The 20,788-nt window shown below is 44.5% G+C and overlaps 2 protein-coding genes across 2 annotated transcripts; one reads left to right on the forward strand and one right to left on the reverse strand.

Annotated features, from left to right (window-relative positions):
- Positions 1–344: 344 nt before the first annotated feature.
- LOC125890762 (endonuclease G, mitochondrial-like) lies at positions 345–7,067 on the forward strand. Its single transcript, XM_049579557.1, is given in 6 exon segments — positions 345–566; positions 4,737–4,930; positions 5,029–5,170; positions 5,258–5,367; positions 5,477–5,558; positions 5,649–7,067. Coding segments are annotated over 6 exon segments (909 nt in total). The 5' UTR covers positions 345–383; the 3' UTR covers positions 5,847–7,067.
- A 1,183-nt stretch (positions 7,068–8,250) lies between these two features.
- On the reverse strand, positions 8,251–19,015 carry LOC125890765 (transcription termination factor 1-like). The gene is made up of 11 exons (XM_049579563.1): positions 18,947–19,015; positions 13,084–13,800; positions 11,973–12,097; positions 11,542–11,731; positions 11,011–11,082; positions 10,742–10,866; positions 10,425–10,624; positions 10,190–10,281; positions 9,616–9,681; positions 9,108–9,193; positions 8,251–8,685 (listed from the first exon to the last, which is right to left on the reverse strand). The coding sequence occupies exons 2-11, from the start codon at positions 13,710–13,712 to the stop codon at positions 8,477–8,479; spliced, it is 1,794 nt and encodes a 597-aa protein (XP_049435520.1). The 5' UTR covers positions 13,713–13,800; positions 18,947–19,015; the 3' UTR covers positions 8,251–8,476.
- Positions 19,016–20,788: the final 1,773 nt, after the last annotated feature.

Raw genomic sequence — 20,788 nt, forward strand, 5'->3', positions numbered from 1 at the left:
GACACAGACTGTAGAGAGTAATCAGATTACAGTGTTACTGCAGCTGTCCTGTAGGGGGCGCTTTGTAGTATTAGATATACAGAGCAGAGAACAACATAAGAAGTGATGAACTAAAGCCAGTCACAGCTCTGTGATCATCTCTGTATATGACACAGTGTGACACAGCACTGTACACGTTGGGCTTATATCCTCTGATCAACAGACACAACATGACAACAGTCACGGTGACTGCAACCGTCGCTCCGATGTTTCCATGGTAACGAGTCAAACAGTCTGAGACCTGTGTGTCAGAGGATGACGGACTTTACGTGATGACAGTGAACATATCACAGTACGACTGAAGTGACGTCATCAGAGCGCGTCACTGGCGGCTGAACAGCAGCATGAGGCGGTGGTGGAGGACCGGAACGACCTTGTTGGTCGGAGCGGGACTCGGAGCTTCAGTGACCCGCCTGCTGAGTGTCAGAGGCCGGCAGGAGGAGGAGGACGGAGCCGGGACTCTGCCGGAGCTTCTGAGGAGAGTCCCGGTGATCCCGGTACCGACGGTCCAGGCCTCCGAACTGACGGTGAGTGTGTGCGTGAGAGGGTCAGTGACACACACACACACACACACACACACACACACACACACACACACACATTTAAACATGAGCAGTAATTCTTGTTTTCACAGGTTAAAGTCAGTCTGCACAGATCAATATGACTATAGTTGATATATAGTTAATATAGAATAAATCTTAACTGTCCTCTAGGGATAGACACTTGTCCTCAGCTCAGCAGACATAAAAGACAACATAATATAAAGACAGAAAGAGACATTAAAGACATCAGATCAGATCAGAGTCTAAAATTCATCAGTCACTGTGTTGAGTTCAGGGTACTGATGACAGCTGGGACAAAGAAGGATGTCTTATGTGGAACAAACTTCCTGTAGATCTGAGGTCTGCTCAGACTGTCAGCTCCTTTAAATCAGGGCTAAAAACACTATTGTTTACTGAAGCGTACTCTAGATTAAATACTTACCTGTTGTATTCTACTGCCCATACTTTTAACTACACACTGCTGATTCATGCCTTTTATTATTATTCTTTTATTATTCTTATCCTGACTATTCTATTTGGGTTTATTGTTAAATCGGCTGCAAATGTCAGAGATTTCAGGGCTGAGGACTGAGTCCAGGCTGAATTCAGATCTAGAAGGCAGACGTCCTGTGATGGATCTTTAGAGTTCATTACGATCTGAATAAGACCAGTGTGTGGAACCTGTGTCCGGCGGGACAGTAAGACTCTGAGTGAAGGACTCAAGAGCAAATAGTGGGCACGCATTGGGTGTATTATTAATGGAGACGTCCTATACACTCATTAAAAAACAGACCTGACCAACAAAATTCAAGATGGTTCAGAGCCAGGGACAAGAGATCCTAGCTGAAATTTCTGACAGAGCCGGTTTTTGAAATTAAACTAAAATGTTGTCTAAGAGCACATTTTGGTGGCAAGGAGTCACAGGAGTGATGAAGGCCATCACGGCCTGGACCCGTGGCCGTATAGCTTAGGCAGCTATACAAATGTTCTATGCAGTGCTTTTAGATGCAATGTATTGAGCCTGTTTTTATTTTATGTTACTGTATTTTATCTCAATTTCTATTTGCCTTTTTAATTGACTGTTTTTATTGTTTTAAATTGTGTCTTGTTGCTTTTAATGTCTCTGTAAAGCACTTTGAATTACCTTGTGTTGAATTGTGCTATACAAATAAACTTGCCTTGCCTTATAAGGAAAGACAGAGAGACAGGGGGACAGACAGACAGAGAGAGGGACAGACAGACAAATGATCATTTAAACGAAGCTGCTTATCTTATACTGTGGGGGTGTGAATGAATCAGTTAGTGTGCACAGTGCAGTCACAGTGCAGCCGCAGGTGCAGTCTGCAGTTACAGTGCAGTCACAGTGCAGGTGTAGTCACAATGCAGGTGCAGCCGCAGGTGCAGTCTGCAGTTACAGTGCAGTCACAGTGCAGACTGCAGTTACAGGGCAGTGCAGTGACAATGCAGGTGCACTGTGCAGGTGCAGTCGCAGTGCAGTCGCAGTGCAATGCAGTTACAGTTACAGTGCAGTCACAGCGCAGGTGCAGTCACAGTGCAGTCAATCAATCAATTTTATTTATACAGCCCAATATCACAAATCACAATTTGCCTCACAGGGCTTTACAGCATACGACATCCCTCTGTCCTTATGACCCTCACAGCTGATCAGGAAAAACTCCCCAAAAAACCCTTTAACGGGGAAAAAACGGTAGAAACCTCAGGAAGAGCAACTGAAGAGGGATCCCTCTTCCAGGACGGACAGACGTGCAATAGATGTCGTACAGAACAGATCAGCATGATAAATTAACAGTAATCCACATGACACAATGAGACAGAGAGAGAGAGAGAGAGAGAGAGAGATATGCAGGACAGACGGTAATGACAGTAGCTTACAACAACATTAATGAAAGTAATAACATTATCGTTATAGTTCTGGCTACTGTGGTACAATATGTTGAAAGTATGTATTAATATCTGGCAGTATACATGTGTGACAATAGTCATATGTGTATAATAACAGTAGAAGTATGACTAATGACTAATGATGGCAGCAGCAGCAGGAGGCATCTGGCAGGACCACGGCAGCAGCACAACCACACACGTCACGCTGTCCAGGCACCGCTGTGATATGAGTTAATCTGAGAGACAGTGGAGCACAAAGGCTCCGGAGAAGAAGCCGAGTTAGTGACATCCAGAATGGCCGAGTTAGGAAGATGCAGTAATAGAATACGAGAGAGAGAGAGAGAGAGAGAAGGAGAGAAGGTGCCCGGTGTATTATAGAGGGGTCCTCCGGCAGACTAGGCCTAAGTCAGCCTAACTAGGGGCTGGTACAGGGCAAGCCTGAGCCAGCCCTAACTATAAGCTTTATCAAAGAGGAAAGTCTTAAGTCTAGTCTTAAATGTGGAGACGGTGTCTGCCTCCCGGACCGTAACAGGAAGATGATTCCACAGGAGAGGAGCCTGATAGCTGAAGGCTCTGGCTCCTGATCTACTTTTGGAGACTTTAGGGACCACGAGTAACCCTGCGTTCTCAGAGTGCAGTGTTCTGGTGGGATAATATGGCACTATGAGCTCTCTAAGATATGACGGAGCTTGACCATTTAGAGCTTTATGAGTTAACAGTAGGATTTTAAATTCAATTCTGGATTTTACAGGGAGCCAGTGCAGAGAAGCTAAAACAGGAGAAATATGATCTCGTTTCTTAGTTCCTGTTAGTACACGTGCTGCTGCATTCTGAATTAGCTGGAGAGTTTTTAAGGACTTACTAGAGCTACCTGATAATAGAGAGTTACAATAATCCAGCCTAGAGGTAACAAAAGCGTGGACCAATTTTTCTGCATCTTTCGGTCAGGATAGGCCTAATTTTCACAATATTACGCAGATGAAAAAATGCAGTCCGTGAGGTTTGTTTTAAATGAGAATTAAAAGACAAATCTTGATCAAATGTTACTCCGAGGTTTCTTACGGTAGTGCTAGAGGCCAGAGCAATGCCATCTAGAGAAACTATGTCATCAGATAAAGAGTCTCTGAGTTGTTTGGGGCCAAGAACAATAACTTCAGTTTTGTCTGAATTTAACATCAGGAAATTGGTGCTCATCCAGGTTTTTATGTCTTTAAGGCAGTTATGGAGTTTAGTTAATTGATGACTTTCTTCTGGCTTCATAGATAAATACAACTGTGTATCATCCGCATAACAATGGAAATTTACAGAGTGATTTCTAATGATGTTACCTAAAGGAAGCATATATAGAGTAAATAGGACTGGTCCAAGCACAGAACCTTGCGGAACTCCAAAAAACTTTAGTACATAAGGATGATTCATCATGAACGTGAACAAACTGAAAACAATCAGAAAAATAAGATTTAAACCAGCTTAATGCAGAACCTTTTAGGCCAATTAAGTGATCCAGTCTCTGAAGCAGAATTTGATGGTCAATTGTGTCAAACGCCACACTAAGATCTAATAAAACAAGTACAGAGACGAGTCCTTTGTCTGAAGCAATCAGAAGGTCATTTGTAATTTTAACTAGAGCTGTCTCAGTGCTATGATGCACTCTAAATCCTGACTGAAATTCCTCAAATAAATTATTATCATGGAGAAAATCACACAGCTGGTCTGCGACTACTTTCTCAAGGATCTTTGACATAAAGGGAAGATTAGATATTGGTCTATAGTTGGCTAACACCTCTGGATCCAGGGTGGGCTTTTTTAGTAGAGGTTTAATTACAGCTACCTTAAAAGACTGTGGTACATAGCCTGTTAATAAGGATATATTGATCATATCTAATATATGAGTGTTAACTAAAGGAAAGACCTCCTTAAGTAGCCTAGTTGGGATGGGGTCTAAGAGACACGTTGATGATGTAGATGAAGAAATCACTGCTCTATTAGTGTCACGGCCCTCAGCTCCCACAGGTCAAAGGTTGAGTCCCTACCTCTTTTAACCAGTCTCAGAAAAAACAGCCTCACTTCCTGTTCTTGAGGTGTTCTGTTTGATTGAACTTTATTCAGTCTGTTTACAATCTGATCTGATGACAACAGGTCGTCTGATCTCATCTGATGTTTGTTTACACGTCAGTGTCTGAACAGATGCTGACTGCCTGCTCACTACATGACATCACAGTCTGTATTTACCTGCTATGTCTCGTTGTCCAGGTGAGTCCAGGTGGGTCGGGGGCAGTGATGAAGTACGGCTTCCCCTCATTGGCCAACATCAAGACCAGAGAATCCTATGTCACCTCGTATGACACCCGCACACGCACTGCATCCTCGGTAATACAGAGTCTAAGCCACGCCTCCCTGAGCGTCCCAACAAACACTAAGTACTGATAGTTCAAAGAGGACGACAGGTGAGACATGAGGACAGGTGAGACATGAGGACAGGTAAAGACAGGATGTCAGACAGGACATTTAATCTTTATTTAAACCTGACTCCACCCCCGCACAGCGTGCACGTGTTCCACAGAGCAACCAACGCCGACTACAGGGGGAGTGGCTTCGACAGAGGACACCTGGCAGCTGCAGCCAATCACAAGTGGAGTCAGAAAGCCATGGACGACACCTTCTACCTGAGCAACGTTGCACCGCAGGTAACACACACACAACAACACACACACACACACACACACACACACCAGTCTGCAGGTGTGTTAACGTCCTGTGTGTTCCGTGTTTAGAACCCTCACCTGAACCAGAACACCTGGAACAATCTAGAGAAGTTGTGTCGCTCTCTGACCAAATCCTACCTGAACGTGTACGTGTGCACGGGGCCGCTCTACCTGCCCAGGTGACACTCTGACTCTTCTTCTGAGGTGTCTGAATGCGGTGTGGGCGGGGCTACAGAGTGACATCAGCAGGTGTGTGTGTGTGTGTGTGTGTGTGTGTTTGTGTTTCAGGCAGGAGGCTGACGGGAAACTCTACGTTCGATATCAGGTGTTGGGACGAAACCATGTCGCCGTGCCAACGCACTTCTTCAAGGTGAGTCCACCTGTCTGATGTTGGTGATGGTGATGATGATGACCGTGATGATGGTGACGATGGCGATGGTCCTGTCCTGTGTGTCGTCAGGTGGTGATCCTGGAGCAGATGGACGGCAGGGGGGTGGAGCTTCGGTCGTATGTTTTACCCAACGAACCGGTGGATGAGAAGGTTCCTCTGGAGCGTTTCCTGGTTCCCATAGAAACCATTGAACGAGCATCAGGACTTCAGTTTGTCCCAAACATCATGAAGAGGACCAGCAGCCTGCAGGCCATCACCGCCAGATAGATACATTACCCACAATGCACTGCACCTGTGAGTCTAAATCACCACCAGTTAAACCTCGTCTACACCAAACCCTCTGGAGCCAGCAGTAAGCCTTCAGACATGGTACCTAGACCCTGGGTGTGTTCAGACAGTCCTCTTAAATGTGGGCGGGGTTGTTGTCACTCACTGCTCCGTCCAGCACTCGCTGTATTTCCTCATCAGCGGTGACACAGATGGAAGTCTGCACCTGGTTTATCGTCCACAGAACGAGGCTGCACGCCCACATTTTCACAACAAAACAGAACAGGCTGCAGTGAGAGTCTCTCTCCATGGGATATTTCAAAATAGCAGCTTTGTGCATTTAGTCCTTCTCAGGCAAGCTCAGGGGTTTAGTGTTGCTGTAGCCCACAGGAAGTGAGGATTAGAATATATGACCTTCACATAATCCGCTCCAAATGAATCTATATTTTTAAAGTCATTACTAAAAGTGTGTGTCATATAAAAACTAAAGTGATGGTCAAAGTTGTCACAGTGAAATTTAAGGTGTGCTGATGGATTCACGTCATCAACTCATGCATTGAGTAACATTACAAGTTAACGCTCCACCTTAAAAGTTGCCGGCAGTCGGCCCAGTGAATGAAGTGATTTTTTTCTCTTTCATTTTATAGTTGTAGTTTACTGATGTATGAACAGAGGTTACATAAAACCAGAGTGAGCGTCCTCTACTGACCAATCAGACTGCAGGGTTTCTAGCTCCACCTTTTAGTACCAGATCTGTGTGCTAGGTACCCCAACAGAGGGGGGACCAAACATGGGGACGCTAAGGAACGCTTCTGTTGGTACCATCCATAACTTTTACTGTGGAGACAGAAACTATGAACAGTATTAACATTATTGATTATTCCTGATGTGTCTTTACTCAGAGAGCCGACGTGTTTCCTGCAAGACGCCTGCTGGACAGCATCATCATGTGACTGTGTGACATCATCATGTTTGTATATTATTATATTTGATATTTCAGAGATAATTGTGATTAAAGATGATCAATAAATAATAATCAGCTGTCATTGATTGCTGTTCATCTTTAAGTGCTTCTGTAGATAAAAACTCAACCTGTTTTCACTTTAAGGATTTTAATTCATTCATTCATTCATTCATTCATTCATCAATCACATTTGGGCCTTAAATCTCACTTTCCCCTTAAACTCTGCAGATAATCCATTAACCCCACAGTTCACCTTCGCCTTTGGAGAAGTTAAGGTATCTGTTATTGTACTTTGACAGGCTTAAGGGGCTCTAACTCTCAGCTGATGCAGAAAATAATAAATAATCCCTTAATAAACTCCATTAATCTAACCTAAATCTGATGAAAGGGGAACTAATGTTTTTTTCAACTAGGGCCCTATTTTCTGATCTCCTTTTGTCTAAATGAGTGATAGGATGTTCAGTATGTGACATTTCTCCAGTACGAAGCTAGGGCTGACCTGCCTGCAGCCTGTGAGCGCGCGCTATATTAAATAATAGGGCACTCAGACAGCGTCAAACAACGTCAAAATACGTCCACTAAAAGTGCATTTTTTTTCACACAGATAGGCTCGGATTGTTAATTTAATTATCTGACAACATAACGGAAAGAAGAAATGAACGTGTGTGTTTACCTTTAGCTGGATTCAGACATGTTCCTCTGCCTGTTGCTGCTCCCTCTCTCTCCTCGTCTGCTCTTCAGTTTCAATGAGCTCTGCGTCCGTACGCGTCCGTGTACTCCGTGTTCAAATAAATACGGGCGCTCATCAAATTCAAATGGCTCATCCAGATCCAGCTGGTCAAAATCAGGCAAGTCAGTTCCTAAGTTCCCCTTTAATGAGAGTCCCTTAACTTTTAAGAAACTTAAGCCTTAACTTTGCTCATTCAGTCATTAAAAGTTCTGTTATTAAGGGAATGATTAAGGGATATATTATGGGATGTTAAATGAATATTTAATGAGGTCTAGATCTAAGGGCTTTTAAACTGATACAGATAAACACCTTATTTTTACACCTTAAATCTTATTGGTGAGTTCAAAAGCCCTTAAACATAAACCCCCTTTTCTGTTGTAATGCATTAATTAACAATGTGAATCTCAATGATGTATTGATCAGTGATGAGTGGGTGATTGACAGAGGCTCAGACAGGAAACAGGAAGTAAATATTTAATTAGAAAACCAAATCAGCACAAATTCATCAAGACTTTCAAAATAAAAGTTTGTTGAGTTCGTTCAACGGCTCCATGTCAGAGTTCCGTTTATGTCTTGGAGCATTGAGGGTCGGGAGCAGTTTACAGGAAGTGTGGCAGCTGGCGGCGGCGAACAGGTGACCGTCAGCTGATTACAAAAAGGCGTGGTGTCACCAGCAGACAAAGTTTCACTCGCGAACAGAAACGCGTCCCAATCTGATTTAACATCAGTCCAAATGACATCACCTCGCTGTCCGACGTGTCTGTGTGGGTCATGTGATCATGGTGACATCAACGCCACTTTCACCACAGCAGATCTGTCGGCTCTCTTAACTGTTAGACTCTGCTACCTCATATCACAGGCGTGATAGCGGTGCACATCCACACTCTGAAAGGAAGCCAGCCAATCACATCGGAGAAGGGCGGGGCCTGCTGTTCTCTACAGGCGTCTTCGTCCTGATTGGCCAGAGGTCAGCTGACTGTTGTCCACCTCTATGAAGTCGTCCTCTCCATCTTGCGAGCCGATGATGTCAGACAGCAGGTAGCTGGTGTCGCTGTGCGCCTCCTCCTGCTCCTCCTCCCTGCTGAGCCTCCTCAGCTTCTCCTTCAGGTCGGGAACCACCCTCAGCTGCAGGAAGTCCACGATCTCTGAGCAGACAGGAAGTGACATCACACATTACATCAAGCACTGAATCTCTGAGCAGACAGGAAGTGACATCACACATTACATCAACATTCATTAAACACTGTCTGTAGAGCAGAGTATCTTTGATCCATCAGAGTACTTAAGTTAATACTTTAATTACTTCATAAGGTACTTCATTACACACTGAGAAATACTATAGTACTGAGTAACAGAGTACTGCAGTAGTGAGTAATAGAGTACTGTAGTAGTGAATAATGGAGTACTGAAGTAGTGAATAATGAAGTACTATGTAACAGTACTGTCATGGTGAGTAATAGATTACTATAGTACCACATTCTGTAGTCGTGAGTAATAGATTACTGTAGAAGAGAGTAATAGATTACTGTAGTAGTAGTGAGTAATTGGTTACTCGAGTAGTGGGTACCTCCGTAGGATAAACTGGTCCAATTGGGAACTCTGGAAACTTTCAGTCTGTGGAAACTTTTCTGTACACACAACGGAGTCACGTTACTGCAACACAACAACACAGGAGGACTGTTAGTACTACTGTCAGGACACTTCAGTACTACTGTCAGGACACAGGTGTACTACTGTCAGGACACACGTGTACTACTGTCAGGACACAGGTGTACTACTGTCAGAACACATGTGTACTACTGTCAGGACACATGTGTACTACTGTCAGAACACATGTGTACTACTGTCAGGACACAGGTGTACTACTGTCAGAACACATGTGTACTACTGTCAGGACACAGGTGTACTACTGTCAGGACATGTGTACTACTGTCAGGACACATGTTGTGTACCAGTACTACTGTCAGGACATATGAGTACTACTATCAGGACACCAGTACTAATGTCGTCATCTTCATCATCATCATCATTGTCATCACTGTCAGAGAACAAAATAAAATCCTGCGTTTACTCACCCGATGGTGTGAGCGACCTCGTCCCAGTCGATGTCAGCCATGTCGTTCACCTGCATGTTGTACAGCCTGAAACAGACAGTTAGTCTTCATCATCATCACCATCACATCATCGTACCTGACAGGATGACACGTTTAAACCACATGGAGCTGTAGTCACATGACCAGTGACATCACATTAGTCATTAATGAAGGATGAATTAAAGGGACAGTTCAGATATTTTGCAGTTGGTGTGTGTCCTAGAGAAGACAGCGGCCGTCTCATCTCAGAGAAGCTCAGTGATGTCCTGCTGTGGGCGGAACAACAATAAGACACCTTTTAGACACCTTATAAAATCACCATCAGTTTGTCTACACTGTGTGACACTCCTCTGGCACTACTTTTTCTTAGCCTTAGAACGTCTGTTCTTACGAGTGAGCACAGCAGTGTATCATGCCACAGGTCAAACATCTGAACTGTCCCTTTAAGGGTCTCCAGGCTGTCTGAGACACACTGTCCACATACTTTCGGACCTATGTGTTATATCCTGTCCATGTCCACAGGAAACAGAGCTTTTATTGTGAAAGGCTGTCTTACGTGTTGATGAGGTGGATTTTAGCCTGAAGTCCTTCAGGTCCTCTGTTGAAGGTGCTGACACCTGAAGACAGTTTGGACTTCAAGAGGAGAACCTGAAGGACACACAGACATCACACTTGGACACCTGGACAACTGAAGAACTAGAAACTTGAACAAATGAACACCTGGACACCCTACAGTATCAGAATGAGTACCAGTACCACTACCAGTATAGCAGGAAACCCAGGAGGTGTACTGACCACTTGAGTCGACACTGGCTCCAGGACCTGGTCCCAACCTGCTGACTGATCTCCTTCCAGGGCAGGTTGTTACACAGCTGGTCTCTGCTCAGACCAGGACCAGTAGAGCTTTGCTGTACCAGAACCTCCAGGTGGGCCTTCAGAGCCTGCTTCAACCTGGACTCCTCGTCTGGACTCCACGAACCGCGACCTGCAGCTGGATGGACACAGGTGAGGGTCGGGTTACTGTGACAGCTGCAGAGAACTCATCTGAATAAAGACGTCTCCAGTGTTGTAACAGAACCTGAGAGAACCTCAGGTTCTGGGTGTTTACCGAGGCTGACGAAGCGTTTCTGTAAAGAGTACACGCTACGATCCATCTTCTCAGAGATCTTCCTCCAGTCGTTGCCGTGGAGATTCTGTAACTTCATCAGAGAACGCACCTCCTCCTCTGAGTACCTGGAACAGGACGTCCACAGGTAGAACATGAACATACAGAGAACACATAGTCAGGATGTGGAGATACAGAAGGTTCCACAGATAGATCACAGAATGTTTTTGTCCGAGTACAGAAACAGACTCATAATCAGTTTGACCTCTGACCTTCCCATGTGGTTCCTGTCGTCAAAAATCTTTTTGGCTCTTGTGTGAACTTGATGGCACGTGCGAGGAATCCTCGGCTGGACGGACACAGAGAGACAGAAAGTTGATTAATGTATGGAGGTTATATTAGTAACTACTGACAGTCTGTGTTTCATGGGGTTAAGTTTTATTAGAACTTTGTTTCAGACAGTGCTACACACACACACACACACACACACACACACACACACACACACACACACACACACACACACACACACACACACACACACACACACAGCAGTACTCACACACACACACACACACACACACACACACACACTGCAGCACTACACACACACACACACACACACACACACACACACACACACACACTGCAGCACCACACACACACACACACACACACACACACACACACACACACACACACACACACACACACACACACACTGCAGCACTACACACACACACACACACACACACACACACACACACACACACACACCAATCATGATGTTTGTGTTTCTTTACGTACCGATTCTCTCCAGGAAGTGATGTCGTGCTCTCAGCTTCTTAATCTCTACCTCCTGGTCTTTGTACCTCTGAGGAAACAGAAGCTGATTGGCCGAGCTGATGCCTGTCAGAGCCAGGAAGTCTGCCACGTTCTCTCTGATTCGCTGATTCTCTTCCTGAGAGCACCGCCCCCGACGCAAAGAAACACCTGGAGGACGAAGGACAGGTGAACATGCAGTAGTTCAAGAATTGTCCTCATAAACACCTGATTGTTTACAGTATAGGTACCTTGTTGTTTGCAGTATAGGTACCTCGTTGTTTACTGTATAGGTACCTTGTTGTTTACTGTATAGGTACCTTGTTGTTTGCAGTATCGGTACCTTGTTGTTTGCAGTATAGGTACCTCGTTGTTTACAGTATCGGCACCTGGTTGTTTACAGTATTTGTACCTTGTTGTTTCAAGTACTTGAAGCGCTGCAGGTCGTATCTCAGCAGTTTTTTGATCTCATCAGCTGATTTCTTCTCCACGCCTGGAACAAACTCCTGAAGCTCCTTTAACGATGCCCAGTCCACTCTGACATCACAGGAAATGCACTGTTAACACTCCGCTATGATTGGACCAGAGAAACACTGCACAATGATTGGACCACAAACGACTTTCTTACAATGTTATGACTCAATCTCACAACATCACGATTGACTTTAAGACTTTATCTCAAAACACTATGACTGTATTGTACAACATCGTGACTTATCTTACGTTACAACTATCTTTTGTAAGACTTTATCTCAAACTGTTACAAATGTATCATACAACATTATGGCTTTGATCTTACAATGTTAAGACTTTATGTAACACTACAAGTTTTATCTTAATCTCACAACATCACGACTAACTTTTAGACTTTATCTCCAAACACTACGACTGTATCGTACAACATTATGACTTTTATCTTACAACGTTACCGCTACTTTGTTACAACTTCTTCCCAAAATGTGACGAATGTATCTCACAACGTTATGGCTCTATCTTAAACTTTACAACTTCTGTCTTTCTTCACAACTTCACCTTAAAACGTTTAGACTTTATTTTATGTTACAACTTTGACTTTTTTTAAGTGACAACTTCAATATTACAATACAATTTTTATTGTACATCTTACAATGTTTACACTTTATCTTACAATGAAACTTTATCTTAATGTTACAAATGTATCTTACAATATTACGACTTTTCTGTAACCACTTTATCCCACAATATTAAGACATTATTTTACATTACGACTTAATTATCTTACAACATTATGACTGTATTTTATGTTACGATTTTCTCTTACGATGTTATGTCTTTATGTAACGTTACAACTGTATCATCTAATAATGGACACTGTTAATGCAGACTCCTTTTCTTCTAACATTTAAACTTCTTTATCATAACTTTGAGACTTAAAACTTTGTAAACAGAATATCTGACGTTATTGACATCTCAGAAGTTTTCTTTCACTGTTTCACTGACAAGTTACATTAATAACAATAAAAATAATAAACAGAAGAACTTACTGCTCCTCTCCTTCAGCTCCTCTTCTTTTCTTCTTCACTCCTTCTCTTCCTCCTCCTGTCGTCCTCTTCTTCGTCTCTCCCATCTTCTCTTTTGCTCCTCTCCTCTCCTTCCCTCTCTCCTCCTCTCCTACAGTCTCTCCTTCCTGTGACATCACTTTCTCCCCTCTCTTCTTCTTCTTCTTCTCTCCTTCCTGTGACATCACTTGCTCCACACTCTCTTCTTTCGTCTTCTTTTTCTTCGTGGCAATGTTGTCTGTCTGTCTGTGGTTATGGTCTGTTGTTACCATGGCGATGCTCTCCTCACCCTGCCCTTCCTTGTGTTTCTTTTTCTTCTTCTTCTTCTTTTCTGCTGTGTTGGTTTCTGCGGCGTCCTGCACCTCCTCCTTCACCTCCTCCTCCTGCCTCTCCATTCTCTTCTTCTTTTTCCTCTTCTCCTCCTTTGGGCTGCTCACATCAGCAGCAGGAGGAGCAAGAGGGTGAAGACTGTCATCCTCTTTCTCTCTCATCTTCTTCTTCTTCTTTTCTGCTTTCTCAGGTGTTTCGATGTCCACAGGTGTGGGACACTCCTCCATCTCTGACCTCCTCCTCTTCTTCTTCTGAGGGGAGACACAATCTGCAGGAGGACTCATGACAGAAGGAGGAGGTGATGGAGATGACAGAGGAGGAAGTGATGGAGGAGGTGTAGATTTGATGCTGTTGATCAGTTTGTTGTTGAAGCTGTAAAAAAAGAAACAAAGTTCAGGTTAAAGGTGTCCTCGTGTCTCACTGTGTCTCCTGTCTCACTGCGTCCTCCTGCATCCTCCTGTCTCACTGCGTCCTCCTGTCTCATTTCGATGTAGTATAGCAGCATACAGACTGATATAGCATAGCAGCGTACAGACTGATGTAGCGTAGCAGCGTACAGACTGATGTAGCGTAGCAGCATACAGACCAGGGCTCAACAATAAGGACTGCCCGATTGCCCGGGGCAAGTAAAACTCAAGGTCGGGCATGTAAACTAACAACTCACTTGCCCGATCGGGCAAGTTGCTAAAAATAGTAAAAGTTAGTGCTCCTTCTGCTCTGATGCAGTGGTCTCTCTGCCTGAAGTCACAGGCACACGCTGTGTAACAATGTCCTGCCCACAGCCCCCATTGATATTATTTTATAACAATATACTATTTATGGTGTTATGCTATCGTGTCATTTCTGTCTCTACATGGTCACGTGTTAACAATTCTCCTCTGCTCTCTGTATCGCGCATGGCAGAGTTCCACCATACACACAGGTGATCACGCTAGAGCGGCTCGGGCCGCATTTTCCTGACCAAACCTGACCCCGAGCCCGGTGCAGTTTGTCAGCTGACAAAGTTATTGTTATGGACACTGTGTAAATAACCATCAACAGACTGCTGCTACGCACAGACAAACACGCTGCACTCCGAGCAGCGTAGCACGGCAATCATGAGCTTGTGTTGCGTTCAGGCGTTGTCATGTAAATAACAACTTCCAGCACTTAAATAGGTCACAGCACAAAACAGCAGCATGTCAGGTGACTTTTTACTTTATTATATTCAATAAAATTGTATGTTCCTAAATCTTGAGACACCTCATATGTAAGCTAGACAGACATTTCACCTGCTCATTACTGTGCACGCATGTACTGTATGTACTTAGTCCTCAAGAGCCCTTCTGGTGCCAGTAGATACACAGAAACATCCCAGCAGGCTGTGCTTTGCAAGCATACAAAAAAGTTTCACGCATGTGAAAATTATTTTTCATGCATGTGCTTCACCTCCGCTGCTACAACTCCATCCTAGGGGAAACACTGCTGTGTGCGTTTTGTGCAACAGGTGGATGTGGTAGTCTACTGGTAGAGCAGAGAGAGAGCTAAATAGCACTGAAGTAGAGTAGAGCAGGGCAGAGAGATGGAAGCAAAATATATTAAACCCGGTGTTAGTACAGCAGAACTGGAGAGAGGGATGAAAAATAAATAGGTGGGCATGGCTCAAGTAGGGCGCATAATTATAGACGGAGAACGATTGACAAATTTTTCACTTTAAACCCTGACACTGTCATATCTGTGTAGGAATTAAGCTACAATACATGACATATGTTGTTTTAATTAATAAATACAATGTGAATGAAGATTACATAACATAAAAATAACTGCAGTCTTTGTTATTTGATAGCCGCTTAAATTAAACAATTTTTATAGGGCAAGTAAAAACTGACTTCGGGCAAGTAGATCTGTGACCAACTTGCTCGACCGGGCAAGTGAAAAAAAACCTTAGCGTTGAACCCTGTAGACTGATGTAGCATACCAGCGTACAGACTGATATAGCGTAGCAGTGTACAAACTGATGTAGCATACCAACGTACAGACTGATGTAGCGTAGCAGTGTACAGACTGATGTAGCATACCAACGTACAGACTGATGTAGCGTAGCAGTGTACAGACTGATGTAGCATACCAACGTACAGACTGATGTAGCGTAGCAGTGTACAGACTGATGTAGCGTAGCAGTGTACAGACCCATGTAGCGTAGCAGTGTACAGACTGATGTAGCATAGCAGTGTACAGACTGATGTAGCGTAGCAGTGTACAGACTGATGTAGCGTAGCAGTGTACAGACCCATGTAGCGTAGCAGCGTACAGACCCATGTAGCGTAGCAGCGTACAGACCCATGTAGCGTAGCAGTGTACAGACTGATGTAGCGTAGCAGCGTACAGACTGATGTAGCGTAGCAGTGTACAGACTGATGTAGCATAGCAGTGTACAGACTGATGTAGCGTAGCAGTGTACAGACCCATGTAGTGTAGCAGCGTACAGACTGATGTAGCGTAGCAGCGTACAGACTGATGTAGCGTAGCAGCGTACAGACCCATGTAGCGTAGCAGTGTACAGACTGATGTAGCGTAGCAGCGTACAGACCCATGTAGCGTAGCAGTGTACAGACCCATGTAGCGTAGCAGTGTACAGACCGATGTAGCGTAGCAGTGTAAAGACCCATGTAGCGTAGCAGCGTACAGACTGATATAGCGTAGCAGTGTACAAACTGATGTAGCGTAACAGCGTACAGACCCATGTAGCGTAGCAGCGTACAGACTGATGTAGCGTAGCAGCGTACAGACTGATGTAGCGTAGCAGTGTACAAACTGATGTAGCGTAACAGCGTACAGACCCATGTAGCGTAACAGCGTACAGACCCATGTAGCGTAGCAGTGTACAGACTGATGTAGCGTAGCAGCGTACAGACCCATGTAGCGTAGCAGCGTACAGACTGATGTAGCGTAGCAGCGTACAGACCCATGTAGCGTAGCAGCGTACAGACCGATGTAGCGTAGCAGCGTACAGACCCATGTAGCGTAGCAGCGTACAGACTGATGTAGCGTAGCAGTGTCCAGACCCATGTAGCGTAGCAGCGTACAGACCGATGTAGCGTAGCAGCGTACAGACTGATGTAGCGTAGCAGTGTACAGACCCATGTAGCGTAGCAGCGTACAGACCGATGTAGCGTAGCAGCGTACAGACTGATGTAGCGTAGCAGTGTACAGACCAATGTAGCGTAGCAACGTACAGACCGATGTAGTGTAGCAGTGTACAGACCCATGTAGCGTAGCAGCGTACAGACCGATGTAGCGTAGCAGCGTACAGACCCATGTAGCGTAGCAGTGTACAGACCCATGTAGCGTAGCAGCGTACAGACCGATGTAGCGTAGCAGCGTACAGACTGATGTAGCGTAGCAGCGTACAGACTGAGCAGCAGATCTGATTTTAGCCTCCTCTGTCTGAGAGCCACCAGAGCCAGATGATCAGTGAGCCTCAGTTAATGAACACTGACAGAACCTCAGAACAATAAACAGAACAGTCAGAACCAGACACTACGGTTCCTTCATCAGGAGAACAGATCCTACAGAACATGTTATTGAAATAAAAATCTAAATAATTAAATTCAGTTATTAAATTTAATTTACAGAGTTCAGTTCTAAAAGTTTCTCAGTTGAATAACAAGTATAGAGACAGACTGTATGACGTTTGTTCTGCAGGATCTGTTCTCCTGATGCAGAGACCGTAGTGTCTGGTTCTGACTCTTCTCAGTTTATTGTTCTGACGTTCTGTTTGTGTTTATTAACCCACTGATCATCTGGTTCTGATGGATCTGATGGTTCTGTGTGTTCTCAGACAGAGGAGGGTAAAATCAGACTCTTCTTCTCTCTGTCAATCGTTCTTCAGACACAGTTCGGCTGATCACAGTGGTTCTGTAAGCCAGACCTGAACCCGAACTGCTGTGGTTCTGTTAGTGGACGTGATAAAGACTGGTTTCTTACAGACCTCAGGAGAACCTTTAACACAGAACCCTGAACAACAGAAACACACAGACCAGACAACAGTCAGTGACCCGGACCACTGAGCCCAGACCTGAACCACTGAGCCCAGTAGGGCTGGGCGATATGGCCTAAAAAAAAATCTCCGATTTTTTCACAAAACATCCGATTCATGATTTAAATCGATTTTTCCCCTCCTAGTTAAAAAAATATATATTTGCATCCTGGTAGCACATACCTGGGGTCCAAAGCTTTCAGCACGTGAATGAACCCCAGCTTTTCCACAGTAGCCTATATATGGGCACCACATCTCTTGCAGTATACACGGCAACTGCATCTGTGATCACTTTCCACCGGACCCCTTTCTTATCATACGGCAGTGTTTCCCCTACCGTCATGTTGGATCACAACAGAAGTTATTTAAGGTTACCTTTCCTACAGAACAGGTCTATACCTGTCCGTTTATTAAACAAACTAAACAGCCTTATGTTACAGGCTGAGCCTGATGTGTGTGACGTGTGTGTGTGTGTGTGTGTGTGTGGAGCTGTGTATGTGTGTAGTTGATGTTGGAGGTATGAGACGTTAGCGCGCCGGGTGTGGTGTGTGACGTCAGACGGATGTGTCCCAGGAAGAAAGTGAGGCATGTGTTACGTTGTTTACATCGAGCAGCCACAGTGAAGAAGCCTACGCAGTTCTGCATGCTGTTTTTGAGTTATTTCCCTCTATGTAAAAGTCAGACACTGATGACAGAGGCTGTGCATCATCCCTGCAGTGCTGAAAATAAAGTGCCGTTTTTTAACGCAGACGAAGTCCCGTTGTTTATGTGTTGTTGCCACAACGAGCTAACACAAGCTAAAGGAGCTAATGGTCTTCGGAGGTCCCTTTACTACTGCTGGGGGTCTGCCAGCTTGGCGCTGGTAACACTTGTTCATCTTATTTACACAACGGCATGTCATTTATGTCCCTACACGGTGCGCGTAAATCCTCCTCTGCTCTCTGTGTCGCGCACGGCAGAGTTCGGCCCTGATGTGCGCGCGCACACCCACACACACACACACACACACACACACACACACACAGGTGAGCGCACAAAAGCGCTGAAGAACTCGTTCCCTTTCTTGAGAAGGAGCTCTTCAGCGCTCGCTGCCATGTTGTTTGTGCATTAAGCGCGCGGGGTGAGGGGTGAGCCCACTCTGAACTACGGGAGCCCAGCGGGGAGCGGCGGTGGCGGGTTTTAAATAGGAACTCGATTTTCATTAAAACAAATCGGCCTAAACTGCAAATTCGAATTAATCGATAAAATCGATTTATCGCCCAGCCCAGACCCTCAACAAAACACCTCAGTGATCTCTCTGCGGACTCTGGTACCGAGTCTCTCTCTGAAACCACCGGGACAACACCACGAGACCAGAGCCGGAGATAAGACCGGCTCTCAGAGGAGACCCGGAACCAGAGCCGGGAGCAGACTCGATTATCGGAGCGGGAGTCTGGTCCTGGCCCTGAATCCAGACATGAGCCCGGATATTTTACATATTGGATATATTTATTGACTCACCGTCTGTTTGTTTCTGCGGCTGCACGCGGCCTGAACGACACACGCTGCTTGTTTACTTCCTGTTCTTCATCAGCGCATGCGCAGGGCGCCTTAAAGCGCGGCAGCGGGGGTGTCTCACTCTGACCCAGTTTCTGTTCTTTGAAATGTGACTAAGTTCTCTGACTCTCCAGCAGGTCAGGACAGGGATGAAGGACTTGTTGAAGGACTTGTTGAGGTTCCTGCAGGTGTTTGTCAGAGAACAGAAGAGGAACTAAATGTGGTTCTTAAATGTTCTTATTAAAGTCAGAGAGAACAGATGCTCACAGCTGATCAATATCTGATAGATAACAGCTGATCTGATCGATCACACCTCGTCTCAGCAGGGACATGAGTTTGTGTGACTGAACTTCATGAAGCTGATTTCACCTAATTAGTTTAAGACCAATAAACATCACTGTCATTAACATGTGGCGTGTTGGGTCTGAATGGGCAGAGTTTCCCAGCATGCACGGTGTTTAAATGTGTTGTAAATCAGTGACATCACATAGTGATGGATGTTTCTGTATGTCACAGTTGATGTGGTGGTCAAAGTTCAGTCATAAACACAGTGATGACATCAGAGGGTCTGACAGGAAGCTGTCAAAGGGGAAGTAAAGACCACTTCCTGTTTCAGAGTTGTTGAGAAACCTCAGCTCACCACATTTATTTTTCATAGTTCATTGAAATTTAACAAATTAAATTTAAAATTAGATTTTTACTTTGAATAGTAATAGTAAATAGTGAAAAGTGTATTTGATGTTTTGATGTTCATATGACAGAATTAAATGCCCAAACAACAACAAAGATTATGTGAACCTGACATAAACTTCCTGTCAGATGAGGCCATGTGACACATTTATTTTGTATAAACCTCTGACCTCACTCTCCTCTGACGCTGTCTCCACCAGCAGCCTGTCAGAGTCACTCTTCGTCGTCTTGTCTCCTCATGGCCTTGTTTCCTCTTAGTCATGTTGTCTTTACAGTCGTCTGTTGGTCGTCCTGTAGCAGTGTGGTCAGGTACATTTATGACAACATGGCTTCATACATTCTTTATTGTGTCGGACCTCCGTCCTGTCCTGGTGGAGTCAAGTCAGGGCTCCACACCAGAGATCAGCTGATGAGCCTCCAACATCACAGCTTGGACTGAGTGAGACCTGAAATCCCCACGAAGCTTCAGAGGAGGAGGAGGAGGAGGAGGAAGAGATGAAGGCTGGCGAAGAGGAGGTAAAGGTTGAATCTTCCCTCTATCATTATGGGAACCTGAGATGGCAGGTTAATAAGATAGACGAGTTCACGTTATTCAGATTCACTTCCTGTATTTGAAGCGTTCTCTGGGACAAGAACTTCCGTCAGGATAAATAAAGTTTTATTGAATTGAATATTGATTTATCTGTGTGTGTGTTTGTGTGTGTGTGTGTGTGTGTGTGTGTGTGAGTGAGCTGCTGCAGTGACAGAGTTTCCCCTGTGAGGATCAATAATTACATTATTATATCTTACCATAACCATGAGGACTTTTACTTCACACACTTCAGGTACATTCTCCTGTCGTTTAACTAAATGATCAACTGTGATTTTAGTCATAAACATAAAAATGCACAAAGATTTTTATTCAAAGTTTCAGTTCATTACAAATTCAACTCTTCAGATGCATAATGTGAAATATTCAGGTTAAGAAATAAGTCGTGTTTCAGTTCAGTTCTTCATCTGTGGGTCAGAATCAAATCTGATGTTTAATAGATCAGTAGGATCAGTAACATGTTATCGTCTCTAAAGACACAGAGACACTAGCTACAGGACAGACAAACATCCTCACTGGTCGTCATG

This window comes from Epinephelus fuscoguttatus, linkage group LG6 (genome assembly GCF_011397635.1).
Source record: "Epinephelus fuscoguttatus linkage group LG6, E.fuscoguttatus.final_Chr_v1".
Taxonomy (NCBI): Eukaryota; Metazoa; Chordata; class Actinopteri; order Perciformes; family Serranidae; genus Epinephelus; species Epinephelus fuscoguttatus.

What these genes read in the sequence shown, in the direction of transcription:
- LOC125890765 (XM_049579563.1), bottom strand. Translation starts at nt 13,712, where the DNA reads ATGAGTCCTCCTGCAGATTGTGTCTCCCCTCAGAAGAAGAAGAGGAGG. An exon ending in TTCCTGGAGAGAATCGGTAC is followed by an intron (nt 11,083 to 11,541) that starts GTAAAGAAACAC and finishes CGTCCAGCCGAG; the next exon opens with GATTCCTCGCACGTGCCATC. An exon ending in AGTGTCGACTCAAGTGGTCA is followed by an intron (nt 10,282 to 10,424) that starts GTACACCTCCTG and finishes TGTGTCCTTCAG; the next exon opens with GTTCTCCTCTTGAAGTCCAA.